Source organism: Nyctereutes procyonoides, unplaced genomic scaffold, assembly GCF_905146905.1.
Source record: "Nyctereutes procyonoides isolate TBG_1078 unplaced genomic scaffold, NYPRO_anot_genome, whole genome shotgun sequence".
Lineage (NCBI taxonomy): Eukaryota > Metazoa > Chordata > Mammalia > Carnivora > Canidae > Nyctereutes > Nyctereutes procyonoides.
The window spans coordinates 38,521,217-38,534,458 of record NW_026575126.1 but is presented as its reverse complement, the minus strand read 5'-3'; the positions used below and the strand labels follow the sequence as shown (position 1 = coordinate 38,534,458).

Here is a 13,242-nt window from a genome sequence, read left to right as displayed (position 1 = left end):
TCCTGCCAAGAGCCGCGGGCACACCTGCCGTTCCCAAAGACGGGGGCCGTGCCGGAAAGGGATGAAAAGTGCCCCAAAGAGCCTGAGTGCTCACCAGTCACAGAGGAATTGGACAGGATGGAAAAGGAACAGACGTTGTGGGACTGGTGCTCAGATGGTCGAGGAAGCAGCGTTCTCTGTGGAGACAAGAGTGCTGATAGTGAGACGATGGAAAGACGCCGGCGCCAGGAATCACTCAGGAAACCAGGGGCAGGCTGTAAGGGGCATTCCAGGCAAGGCGGGCCGGGTGTGTCCCGAGGGGGCCCTGGCTCTGGGGCTGACGACACAAGGGCACCCGGACACATCGAGGGCAGCAGAGCCCCCAGCACCAGGCCTGAGAAGAACCCAGAGGAGCCTACCTCGCCTGGGCAGTGCTGCAAGGATGGCTGGATGGCCCACCGCTCACCCGGGATGCCCTGCAGCGTGTGCATCTGCTTTGGGCACCGGGCGGACACTCTCCCGACACCCACCCCCACATCCGGGGCCTCACGCTCGTGGCAAAGGAAATATAGTGGCTCCCAACCCCATTGACGGACTAAGGGCATGGGCATGCTGCCTCAGTTGCCGGTCCAGCACCCACCCTCCCGGATTACCCGCCAGGCCTCCCGGTTCGCAGCAATGCGGTGCCGGTGCAGTGGCCTGTCACCTCACAGGAAATTACGTGAGTTGCTGGAACCGTCATAGACGTCCTGAGACACCTTGGAGTGCTGGGTGCATTCCCGCTAAGGTGAGAAGGACATCCCCCTGCCCCTCGGGGTCGCAGGAGTGGAGAGGAGGGGGCGCTACTGGAGTCACCAATGGCACGGCACGGGGGGGGGGTCCCCCATGGCAAGGAGCCGCGGAGGCCGTGTGCTGGTTCTGCTGCAGATGCACGCCGCCAGAAAGGGCGGCAGGAAGCGCGAGGCTGTCGAGGCCCCGCCACTCTGCCCCAGTGGCGGGAAAGCAGAGTGCGAAGCAGGGAAGTGAGGGCCTTTCGCCGTGTGCCGACAACACTTTTTATAAAAACAGTAAATGCAAAAGCCCGTATACTGTGTGTGATTCCATTTGCGTGAAATGCTCAGAAGAGGCAAATCTGCAGACAGAAAATGCGAGTAGAGATAGTGCCTGTCTGGGGCTGGAGTGGAGGGGCACTCGAGGCAATGGAGAGATGGAATGTTCTGGGATCAGACCGCGGTGATGGCTGCACAACCCGAGTGCATGAAGGCCCACTAACCCCTCAGACCTCCTGGCTATGCGACGCACGTATCAACAAAGCTGTTACAAAGCTCAACAAAAACCACCTCCACAGGCCATGCAGGCTCACAACCCTGCACCAAAGAGCCACAGATGTGCCATCCATCTGGGGAGTTTCTAACCACTTCCAGGGGGATGATTCGCATACTTCAAGTGTGGCGGTACTGACTCTGCCCACATGCATGCACACACGACACCTGGGATCTAGACACACGGTCCCCCTACGTGCAGGGACCATGTCCCCACGCCCCCAGGGATGCCTCAGACTGCAGATGGTAGCAAACCCTACACACACCATTTTTTCCTAGGGATGGAACTATGACAGTTTCATTTGTGAGTTAGGCACAGCAACAAGCTAACAGCACCAATCGCGAAAACAGAACCGTAACTACACACTGACACAGAAGTGACGTCAGCGAGGCCTCACTCGCCAAACAGCGTATCGTGCCGCATGCGCTGGTCCCGCTCATCTCTGCCCACGGAGTGAGCGAGGTCAGGATGCAGGCACAGGACGCGGTGCGAGGGTACTGCAGACCTGATGACACGTCAGGAGAATCACCTGCTTCCTGCTGACCTCGGGTACAAACCACAGAAAGCAAAGCTCAGGATGGGGGGCCTGCCGCGCACCGGACTGCCTGAGATCTGTCACTAAGCTCTCGTTTCTAAATGATTTAATCTCAAGAGGAAGAGATTTCGAAGAGACTAACAAAACAAACAGAAAGCTATACATTTATCGCAAAATAATACACATCCATACATTTTAGCTGCTGGTCATCACAGAATTCCTGCCTCACCCGTGCTCACGGGCCGCTCCCTACCTGGCTGTCCCCTCGGGGGCCGATGGCTTCCATGGGGACCCAGCATTCACTGTGGGGAGCTCAGGAGATGTCTGGCCTCTGGCCACCCCAGCTACTTGCCAACTGCCTCTGCCGGCTGTGTATTTATAGAGGCTCCGAGAGTCCTCGAATACATCCTAACCCAGGACGCTTGGGACTCGAATCCCCAGAACTTCCTGCCTCTTGTGCAAGTGGTTTTCATGCTGTGCAAAGATTACTTCAGGGAACGGTCAGCCCTGTGATTACTCTGCGTGTCCTACGCATAAGAAAGAAGGAGGAGGCACCTGGGTGGCTCTGTGGGTGAAGCATCTGCCTTCGGCTCAGGTCATGATGCCAGGGTCCTGGGATGGAGCCCCGTGTCAGGCTCCCTGCTCAGCGGGGAGTCTCCCTCTCCCAGCAGGGGACCCGGAGGGGGGTGTGCCCAGACCCACGTGGGTGCCCTGACCTGCACCACCAGTGGCTTCCGCAGGTGCCGGTTCCTCAGCTTCCTGGGCTTCGGCAGGAAGAAATCTGACTGCATCTGCAAGGAGAGGGCGGGGGCCTGAGAGCACGCTCCCCGGATGCGGAGCCCCCGCCCCCAATGGCAGTGCAGCTCCACTACTTACGCTGATGGAGTTCAGGTGCTGACGGAAAGTCAGTTCTGTTTCTTTGCTGGGAGAGTAGAGCTTCCCGTGTCGGCTATTGGGCGGCAGAGTGGTGGGAACGGCAAAAAGGCCACCGTCGGAGTCACTGTTGCCTGTGCTAGAGGGGCCCGCCACCAAGAGGGGTCTGGGCGGGTTCCTCAGACCTGGAAGCCAAGGGAGAGCAAACACGACCACTCACCCAGCAGCATTGCCAGCACAAACAGAGCTCTCCCCGAAAGAAAACCGGAAAGGAATACGGGACAGCCGGTTCCGTTTCCTTGGAAGCATCTCCTAGATCTCAGTCCCCAACACCTGCCTTCCCAGCTTTCTCTCTGGAACTCTAGCTCCCAGTATGAGCGAATCATGACTCTGATACCATGATGGTACTCTGCCACTTTGGTCCCAGGTGGGAAGGGCAGATGGCCTGTAAAGACATTTGAGAACTGGAAGAACCTTCTGGACCATCTAGCACAGACCAGAGGTCAGCAAGCCAGAGAGTAACTGCTGGCTCTGGAAGGCAGAAGAGACTACAGCCTGTGGCAGCCAGCCCCCACTGCTACCTGTGCCTTGGGCTGCACGGACACCTGATCCAGCCTCAGCTACCCCGGAGGCCACACAGGACTCTCAGTCGAGAGGCATGTATCCGCAACACAGAGGAAACAGAAAGCTAGTGATGTGCTCGGAACAGAAAATAACCCAGGCACCTGGGTGAGTCAGTTAGGCCGCTGACTCGTGGGGCTGTGGGATCAAGGCCCACACCGGGCTCCATGCTGGAGTCTGCTTGAGATTCTCTCTCCCTCTCCCTCTTGCCCCTCCTGCTCATGCATGCTGTTTCTCAAATAAATAAATCTTGAAGGAAAAAAGAGAGAGAGAGAGAAAGAAAAGAAAGGAAAGGAGAAAGGAAAGGAGAAAAGAAAGGAAAGGAAAGGAAAGGAAAGGAAAGGAAAGGAAAGGAAAGGAAAGGAAAGGAAGGAAAGGAAAGGAAAGGAAGAAAAGGAAAGAGAAAAAAAAGACCCAAGAAACCGTTGACACACAGGACACTAGGTCAGACGTGGTACTGCCTCTCGTGTGAGGCCCATGCTCATGAGGCCCGTGCTCATGATGCAGAGACACCTGCTGGTGCAGGATGTTCAAGGTGCATCCAGGATGGCCAAGGTCCTGCAGCGAGGGCACGGGCCCATGGGGATGGTAACGAAGCCCCTCACACCTGGCGTGGAAGCCCCTGAACACAGGACACAAAGGCCAGGCCAGTCCTCAATCCCTGTTGCCTCAGATACCAGAAAACCCAAGGAACGGCCCTGAATTGAAACTACTCCTCAGGTACGGCCTGGACAAAGGACACTGCAGACTAGCAGGTCAGCACACCGTTCCTTCCAAGACCTTGTAAAAGTGCCGGGGCCTCCCTGACCCGAGGGTTTCTACAACACGTCAAAAGTACCAGGGAATGGTCCCTTCTCGGGCTTTCAGGCACCGAATCGGCATGCTCTAGAGGCTTCCACTGACCTTACAAAGATCCCCCAGAGTGACCAAACTGGCAAGGGCCACCCCATGTTTCCCACTGGCTTCAGCACCCCAGGATCCCAAGCCTTAGGTGACAGGCCTGGCGCTCACCCTCCCTGCGAAAGGTGGGATTTGTTGCCACACACCATGGGCAGGACAGCTATCAGCCGAGCGGGGCCAGACATCGGGCACACCGTGCCCTGGGCTCAGGCATAGCCCACACACCCAGAAAGGCACCGGTGGCGGAGCCTCACCTGAGGAGCAAGGCGCAGAGCTGGGAGAGAAGGTCTTGCTGTTGCGGAGGGCAGACTGGCTCCGCGGGCAGCGGGGGCTCCGGGAGCTGACGGTCACCACCTTCCCTGGCGGGGTAGCCAACTGCTCCTCCTGGGCGGGCCTCACGGAAGCCACGGAGCTGGCGTTCCCTTCTGGAGCCTGGGACAGAAACGGGCCACAACCAAAGTTGAACTCAGCCTAGGTGAAGGCAGTGGGTCTCCCGCCAGCCTGAGAGGTGCTCATGCTGCCGGAGGGACCACGGCAGGGCGGCGACACGAACTCCTCTTTTTAAAAGCCTACGCAAGGGACGTCCAGGTGGCTTAGCGGTTAAGCCTCTGTCTTGGGCCCAGGGTGTGATCCCAGGGTGCCAGGATCGAGTCCCGCATCAGGGTCCCTGCATGGAGTCTGCTTCTCCCTCTGCCTGTATCTCTCTGCCTCCCCCTGTGTCTCTCATGCATAAATAAATAAAATATTTTAAAAAATAAAAACAAAAAAAAATTAAATGCCTGCTCAAGAGGACCACAGTGGACTATCCTGATTGTGAGTCAGAGGAAGGAAATACAGACTTAATTTCTAGAATTAAACAAAGCTGTAGTCAAAAAAGTCCTCTGCTGAGTCAAAGTGCTAACCTCAGGGATCCTGCAGGCCTCTGGCTCAGCTGTGGCTGAGTGTGAGGAACCCTGCCACAGGGACAACCCATTCCACCCCACCTCTGTCCTCATCCTGGTGACCCCTCCCCAGTCTCTGCAGCGCCCGCCATCAGGGCTCCCCCAGGGCCAACCTTCCCCTGCTTTCGGCACCACCTTGCCCGCTCTGCTTGCTCAGTGCCCAGTCCTGACCCACCTCTTCCTTTCCGAGGGACCTCTGCCCCTGCCCTGCCCGCTGTCACGTCCTACTTAGCTTATTCAGTGTCACCATCCAACGGGGCCCCCTGCACCTAGTAGCCTCTTGCAAGGTCCTGCTTATCCAGAGGCCTGGGCGTGGGCTGCACTTGCTCGGCAGTGCTCCACCCCTACAAAGGGGCCTCCGGCCCATCTTTCACACAAGGGCTCTGAGCTCAGCTCAGGCCTCTGCCCAGTGGTTCTCAGGGCTGAGCTGCATCACAATCAGCTGGGGGGGAGAGAGAGAGAGAGAGAGAGAGAGAGAGAGTGTGTGTGTGTGTGTGTGTGTGTCCCCATAGCCTCTAGGCCCCAAGAACTTGCATCTCTCCTGAGTCCCTGGGTGGCGCAGAAGCTGCTGCTGGGGCCCCACTCTAGGGCATGGCTCTGAGCAGCCTGCTTTGAATTCTCTGCAGTATTTCCAAGCTGCCAGCCCTCCTCTCTCAGTCGAGGCCAAGGCCAGTGTCTGCGTCCCCTGCTTCCACCTCCTGTAGGGCTCTGGACCTGCTCCTGTCCGTCCAGTTTCCTCTCCTCCAGAAGCCTCACTCTATAAAGTTTTTTTTTTTTAAGATTTTGTTTATTCATGAGACACAGAAAGAGAGAGAGGCAGAGACACAGACAGAGGGAGAAGCAGGCTCCCTATGGGGAGCCCGACGTGGGACTCGATCCCAGGACTCCAGGGTCACACCCTGGGCTGAAGGTGGCGCTAAACCGCTGAACCACTTGGCCTGCCCTCTAAAACATTTTCTTTTTTCTTTTCCTTTTTTTTTTTTTTTTTTAAGATTTACTTATTTATTTATGATAGACATAGAGAGAGAGAGAGAAAGGCAGAAACACAGGAGGAGGGAGAAGTAGGCTCCAAGCTGGGAGCCTGACACGGGACTCGATCCTGGGACTCCAGGATTGCGTCCTGGGCCAAAGGCAGGCGCTAAACCGCTGAGCCACCCAGGGACCCCCTCTAAAACGTTTTCTAACTGCATCTCTACCCACTTGCCCCAATGCTGCCCATGCCTGCCTGCAGTTCGCCAGCTTCCACAGCACTCAATCTAAAGGCCACTGCTCACTCCTCGGCTGCCTCTGCAGCTTCCAGCCAGGTCCCATCACGCCATGACAGTCATCTCCCTCGTGTCCCCGTGTGCTCTGCTGAGCACCTGTCTATGGCAAAGGCAGCACAGGGATGCAGCCAGGAAGGGCATAGAAAAGCCCTGCAGGAGGCACGGTGAGGGCCACCTGTCCAGAAGTGGCAGGTGTGCTGCGCAGATGTGACCCGGCAGCCCCATTCTGTCCCCCAGGGTCCCCACAGCCCCATCCTGTCCCCCAAGCTCCACTCTCTCCTGGCAACTATGTGCCGCTCCCTCGGCCGCTGCTCTGGGAACCCGTGAAGCCCTGCACTCCCCAGCGCCAAGCACACACGGCAACTTAGGAGCTCCTGCTTCAGATGCCATCTTCTCGTCCCAGGAAAGCTCACTGGGGTTTCTCTCATAGGGGGCAACCTCTGCCCTGTTTCTGACCAGACACCCCAGGAGAAGTCATAGCCACTCCCCAGGCTTAGGGACCAGCCACCACGGAGCCCCCTGAGGAGCTCCAGAGCCCTTCATCTGTGCCCTCACCACTCCACTCCCTGCCCTGAAGCTGTGCTCCCAGGATGAAGTGTGTCCTCCCACGATGGCCACCCTAAAGCACAAAGGACACTGTCATTCCCTCTGTTGAAACTTGCATGTTTGCCTGGCTCCCGGCCATGGGTACTGCATTGCCTCTGCACACGCTGTCCCTCTGGCCAGCAAGGGAGAGCTTAGCATAACTGAAGCCTGGCAAGGAATGGGTTCTTGGTCACGGTTGTCCATGGAGCCTCATGTGAGCCACGTGGGACACAGCCCATGCCTGCGGCGAACCAGAACCCTCGCTACCAAGCCCAGCTTGAGATAAGGAAGCGTGGCCTGCCTGGTCACCCGGTCCCTGCCTCCCTCCCCCTGGACCCAGTTGCTCTGCTGAGAGACTTCAGACTGGGCCAGACTTTCCTTGGGGCGCCAGCAGGGCTATGCTCGAGCTTCACTCACCAGCCTGGGGTTGACCTCGGTGGAGATGAGCTTCAGGAGGCAGCTGAGGAGGCGCTGCTTGTGGAAGGTGGAGGGCGTGGCGGCGGGGCAGGGGCCCTGGGCCTGCCCGCCGGGGGTCTGGCCCTCAGGACCCAGCACAGCCAGCCAGTCATACTCCAGCTGGAGCTTGTTTGGTTTGCCCATCATGAGGTAGACTTCGGCCAGCGTTAGGCTTTCGGAGGTCTGCAGGTTCCAGCCTTCCTCGCGGAGCTGCTGGGCTAGCCGGCTGGCGGGGACATCTTTAGGAAGCTTGGCAGCAGGCTGTCCCTGAGGCGGGGGATCCGAGGGGTTCACCTTCTCCTGGGGCTCCTCTGCAGGTGCCTCTGATGAGTCTTTAGTGCAAACATCTGGCTGGAGCCCGGGGCCAGGCTGAGGCTCAGGACCTGGTGTGGCACGGACGGGGGATGGTGCCCCAGCCCGGGCGAGGTCGGCCACCTCTGCACTGCCGGGGACGCGAGTCTCTGGGGAGGCGCAGCCTGAGGGCCGCAAGTCTGCACAGCGGCACTGCTCAGGGACGATGAGGTCCTGACAGGACTTCATGTAGCGCGGGAAGGGATCAAGGAGGGAGAGCTCATCCTCCAGCTCTGGGAGCTGGCCGCAGGCGCACATCACATCTGCAGCCTCTCGGGTGAGGCCATCCCTGCCCTCTGCAGGAGCAGCTGTGGGGGTCTTCTCAAGCCGCCCCCCAGCATCTTGGGGCCCAGTGGGCAGCCTGTCTGGAGTGTCTAGACTGCCAAGGCTCGGGGCGGCCCCCTCCCCAGGAGCACTTTCAGGGGAACTCTCTCCAGAGCTCTGTGAGGCATCGGTGGAAGGAGGGGGTCGTCCCGGGCCCTTGCCCTCGGTGCCACCCCGAGGACACTTCACCTGGCCCCTGGCCGTGCCCTGCCCGCTCTGGATGCCCAAGATCTGGGCCGGAGGCAATGTGTGGGCATCCTTGGAGCCCTGCTTGCACCGGCCACCCTCCTGCCAGTGCACCGTGCAGAAGGCCTTGGAGTGCACGACTCGGGCCACTCCTGGCAGTGGCGTCAGCGTGCAACTCTCTCCGGGGAACAGGTGCAAGGCCACCTTCTCCTGCGACGGCTCTGGAAGTGAGTGCTGCAGCTGCCGATCCTCGAGTGTCTTCCGCTGGGACCTCAGTCAAGGAGCAGCCACAGGAGCGGGCCCTGCTGTGTGCCACCGGGCCACAGACAGAGCGTGAGCCAGGCATTTCCTCTACCAACCAGCACCCTGCCGGCTGGGATGGCAGGCTGGGAGGCAGCCAAGAACATGAGAAGTATGGGGCCATCTGTGCTTGTTTTACTCAACCTACTGATAGGGACGCCTCGTGTGCTCCCTAACCTACCACATAGGTCAGACAGTGGCCACTTGCAGCTTAGGGAGCCAGAAGGGACTCCCACCCGAACCCCAGAAGACAGAGGACTGCAAGTTTGGTTCTGGTTCCATGCCACCCCACGGGACTGACTGCACTCAGGACGGAGAAGCAAGACTATCCTTAAGCAGCAGGTGCTCTGGGGTAGGGGCAAGGCCACGTGAGTAGGGAAAGGATACAATCCGCACCTCATGGAGCGCCCACTTCTGTTTCAGGAACTCGATGAGGCTGGAGACCTTCCGGTGGAGCTCCACAATCATCCTGCAAAGAAACCACAGGCAGGACGGGTGGCTGTTACACAGGGAGGGAACGTCTGGAGGAGCAGCATGAGGCTGAAGCAGCAAGAGGACCCAAGGCCATGGATGGTGGAGAGAGCGTTCAAGGAGGGGCCGGAGGCACAGGGCCCCAGCAGGGCCACTGATTCCTTGTCTCAAAAATTAGTCCTTTAAATGGAGTGAACTAGAGATTCGCGTGAAGCTGTAAGAAAAGAAGAGAGCCCCCCCCACCCCCGTGCCCCTTCTGCATAGTAAAAGATCTCCACCAGGATGTGGACAGCGGTACAACCCACCGCCCTACCCTCAGTACCCTGTGGACCAGGACCGGCCTTAATTAACACTGAGAAAATTTAAATCCACGTGGAAACCAGACGTCCTGATGGAGACAAACCTCAAGAACACGAGGCTCGGGGAGAGCAGCTGACAGAAGAGCAGATGGGCCACACTACGCGAACTGTCTACAACAGGCAGGCCTAGAGACGGACAGCAGATGTGGCGGAGGCTGGGGGCGGGGAGCGAGGGCTCAGTGGGTGCAAGGTTTCCTTTCGGGGTGATGGGAAGCTCTGGAGCCAGAGGGGGAAATTCTACAACACCCTGTGAAGGTGCCCAGGGCCCTGAGTTCGACACCTTAAAATGACACATGGTTAATTCTAAGTTACAAGAATTTTACCTCAATCAAAAAAGATGTCTAAATGAAAAACGGTCCACACCCTCTGTGGTGTCCTGTGTATGAGTCAGACATAAATCTTCAGGGAGGTGGGGAGAGAGGAGTGGAAGGGCTTTTGAGGGTAAAGACGAGAGAAAGATTCTGTAGCCATCAACCTGTCAACCACGACATCCTTTTGCTTCCTGTGCTCGGCCTGAGAGCCCTGCCGGAGTGGGACCCCTGGGGCTGAGGGCCGCCACGACAGTTACCTGAGCCTCGGGTTCTGGGCCAGGCTCTGCACGCGGGCCCAGGCGTGGTTGTTCCTTGGCTGCAGCTCTACTGGGACCTTCAGGGGCAGGCGCACTGGCTTCTGGTCCTCTTCGTCACTCAAGCCTACGACAAGAAGGGGCCATGAGAGCCTGGCACCCGTGAACCTTAACATAGGACGCAAGCGCCTTGCCACACAAATAACAAAATCCACGAGAAGCTCTGGGCAAACAGCCCCATGAGCGACAGCAAGGCTGGCAGAGAAGCCCGCAGGGATCCATGCTCTCAAGAAGGAATGCCAACATGGCCACTTGGGATCTACAAGCCAGAGCCACCGGCCAGGCCACAGGAGCCCACAGAGACCTGCTCATCACGACGACACTCTGTCTGAACATGCCGTAGCTTCTGAGCTAAACTTGACTGCCTCAGGGGACACACGGTGTGACAAGGAGTTTCGAGTCCAGGTGCTGCCAACGGGCAGGACCAGATGAAGCGGACTCAGAGCCACTGTGAGGGCAGCCGCAGGAGGCAACGCCCCCGCCATCCCCACGTCCGTGATCACATACCGTCCGGGTCGCAGAGCTTCTTCAGAGCACGGCACATGGGCGCTTTGATCCGTAGGTTTCTTCCTTTGTAGCGCACAGTGGTGGCCCTGGGAAAGGAGTTTTGTGGAAACAGTGAGGCCTATAGGTGAATGGCCACTCCCTGCCCTGCACATACGAGCACCCAGTGTGCCTGATACACGGAGAGCCTGACAGATGAAGGCCCTGGCACAGGGTCCCCACGAAGCTCCTGGGCTCACAGGCAGCTGTGCAGAGGGAGGCCACACCGTAATTCTGGAAGTTCCACTACTTTCCTGCCCATGCCTCACACTGCAAAGAGGATGCCGGTCCTTCACAGGACGCATGCCCGCCCCCCAGCAAGTGGCGTGGCACCTCCTGCTGTCCATCCCCTGGAAAGCCCACTGTGCAGGTGCCCGCATCGAATGTCGAATGCATGCCTTCTCTCCTCTGCCTCCTCAAGGTCCCTCGAGAGCAAACTGAGCCCTCCTGGAGGTGGCCACTAACCCCCATCACCAATGTCCCGTGGCCCCTCTGTAAGCCACACCAGTGGCACCCAACAGAGTACGGGCCACTTGCAGCCAGCAGACGCACTGTGCCACTTGCTCACATTCCCCAAAACGGAGCTCAGGCAGGCCCAGGATCTGTTGCCATCGGGAGAACACCGGTACAGCCAGAACTTCACTAACGTTAGCATGACACAAACTAAAGAATTTCCATGTAACTCATGAAAATTAACACCACAAATAAAGCTCCTTTCAAAAAACACACTTCGGATGCTTTGGATCTACTCAAGAAAGGTTGGCTATTTTGAAAAACTGACAAGTCAAGTCTGGAGGAGCCCGCCAGCCTCCAGCAGTCCTAGACCCAGCTTCCACCTCCGAGGAAGCAAAGCCGCACACCCCCTCCTCCTTGGAAGGGAAACAGCTCTGATTTCCCACGGCACCAGGGTCTCAGCCCCCTCGACAGTGGATTTCACTGTGGCCCCCGGAGCATGGTTAGAACGCCAAGCAGGGGGTATGACGTGCGGCAGACCAAGCAGACTCACAGGAGTCCCGCACCAGTGCCAACGCCTCTGTGGGAGCTGCCTCTCCGCATACCCACGCGTCCAGTCCTGGCTGAGCCTCTCCTGTGCCCGGAATCAGACACAGGACACCAGAAATGGTGCTGAGATATGGGCAGGCTGCCAAAGAGGCCAAGGAACCCCAGGAGGCCCACTCCCTGCCACTGTGGCGACATGATCACCTCAACCTCAGGGACACAGAGGCAACAAAGTGCGGCCATGGGCGGGGGGCGGGGGGCAGGTGGACTCGGCCCCAGCCGATCTCCAGCAGCAGCTCCAGGGCTGGTTGGGCCTCTCTGCCCACCACTTCTTGTTGCATCTGCACCCCACCAACAACACAGACCTGGGGGGGCAGGGGGGTGTGGCCACCATGGGGCACCTGTGTTTGCGATAATCACATTTTCCGTTAAACTGCTCTTTGGTGACTTCCTTTTTTATCATTTTTTTTTCTAAGGGAAAGTGAGCAGCCCCTTTTGTATGACCAGAAAACATCCTGAGATCACGTTCCCATTCCTTTACTTTCAAATGGAAGTTCTAGGAGTGCCCTGAGGCTACAGCTGCCGGGGCCAGCTCAGGCTTGCTGAGAGCAGGCCTCGGGGGCCTGGCCACGGACCTGGATGTGGTCTGTGCACCCCCACCCTCGATCCCACCCCGGAGCTGAGCCACGGCAGGACCACCACCAGGCTAGGCGCCCCCAGCACATGGAGTTTAAGCAGCACCATCAGCAGAAGGCTCCCACCCTAACCCCTGATCAAGGGTCACACAGAGGACCCCATGTAACAACCCCCCCCCCCCCCCGCCCACTGTTGTTGCTTTGACAGACAGGCAACAGGCTCGTTCCTCTACGTGCACGGGACTCAAGCTTTCTCTTCTGCAAAGTCATGTGCCGAGCCCAGTCAGCATGTGAGGCTGGCCTGTGAGCATCATAGTGAGGGGTGATCTCAGAGTTCTCCTCCGTCCTTTTGCTCCTGAGTCCCACGCTCTCCAACCAATGGACGTTCACAGTTAACTGAGAAAGGTCTGCATGAGAAGGATGGATGGGAAGTTGGTTAAATAAATATTCCGCGGCCTTCAACAAAGGAATCTTCCACACACACCGTCCTGACTTCCCCCACCTGTTTCACCTTTATGGGCCACTGGCTTTACCCTTGGAAACCAAAGTCAGCTGGCAGAAGACTGGACACATCCATCAGTGTAACAGGAGGGAAACCTGGACACAGAGCCACACAGTACCGCCTGCTGTCTTCACCCAAGGGTGCAAAAGCAGCATCGGAAGGACAGTGCTTTCAATAGCCGAGACTGCAATAAGTGGACACCTGCAGGCCACAGAGGCGAAACTCAGCGGGACCTGCCTGTCATACAACACGGATGGAAATAGCAAACCATCAAACTTTCACAAGGAAACTTGGAGCAATGCTGGACTGTGGGTGAGACCAAGGGCTCCTGGACGTCACAATGAAGTCGTGGCCCATAAAGGGAGATGGTAATGGGCCTCAGTAGGACTGAGCACTCCCGCCCGGTGACAGGCACTAGGAAGGCAGGAAAAGCCACAGACTGGGAGAAAACACTGCCAACCGCCTACCC

General features: G+C 58.1%; 1 protein-coding gene across 1 annotated transcript in view; it reads right to left on the bottom strand.

Moving 5' to 3' along the window:
• CRAMP1 (cramped chromatin regulator homolog 1) overlaps positions 1–13,242 on the bottom strand; it is a 55,407-nt gene that overhangs the window by 11,254 nt on the left and 30,911 nt on the right. The window contains 8 exon segments of the mRNA XM_055339213.1: positions 95–176; positions 2,554–2,628; positions 2,714–2,895; positions 4,486–4,663; positions 7,440–8,603; positions 9,027–9,108; positions 10,038–10,161; positions 10,602–10,687. Of these exon segments, the coding sequence (XP_055195188.1) occupies positions 95–176; positions 2,554–2,628; positions 2,714–2,895; positions 4,486–4,663; positions 7,440–8,603; positions 9,027–9,108; positions 10,038–10,161; positions 10,602–10,687 (1,973 nt within the window).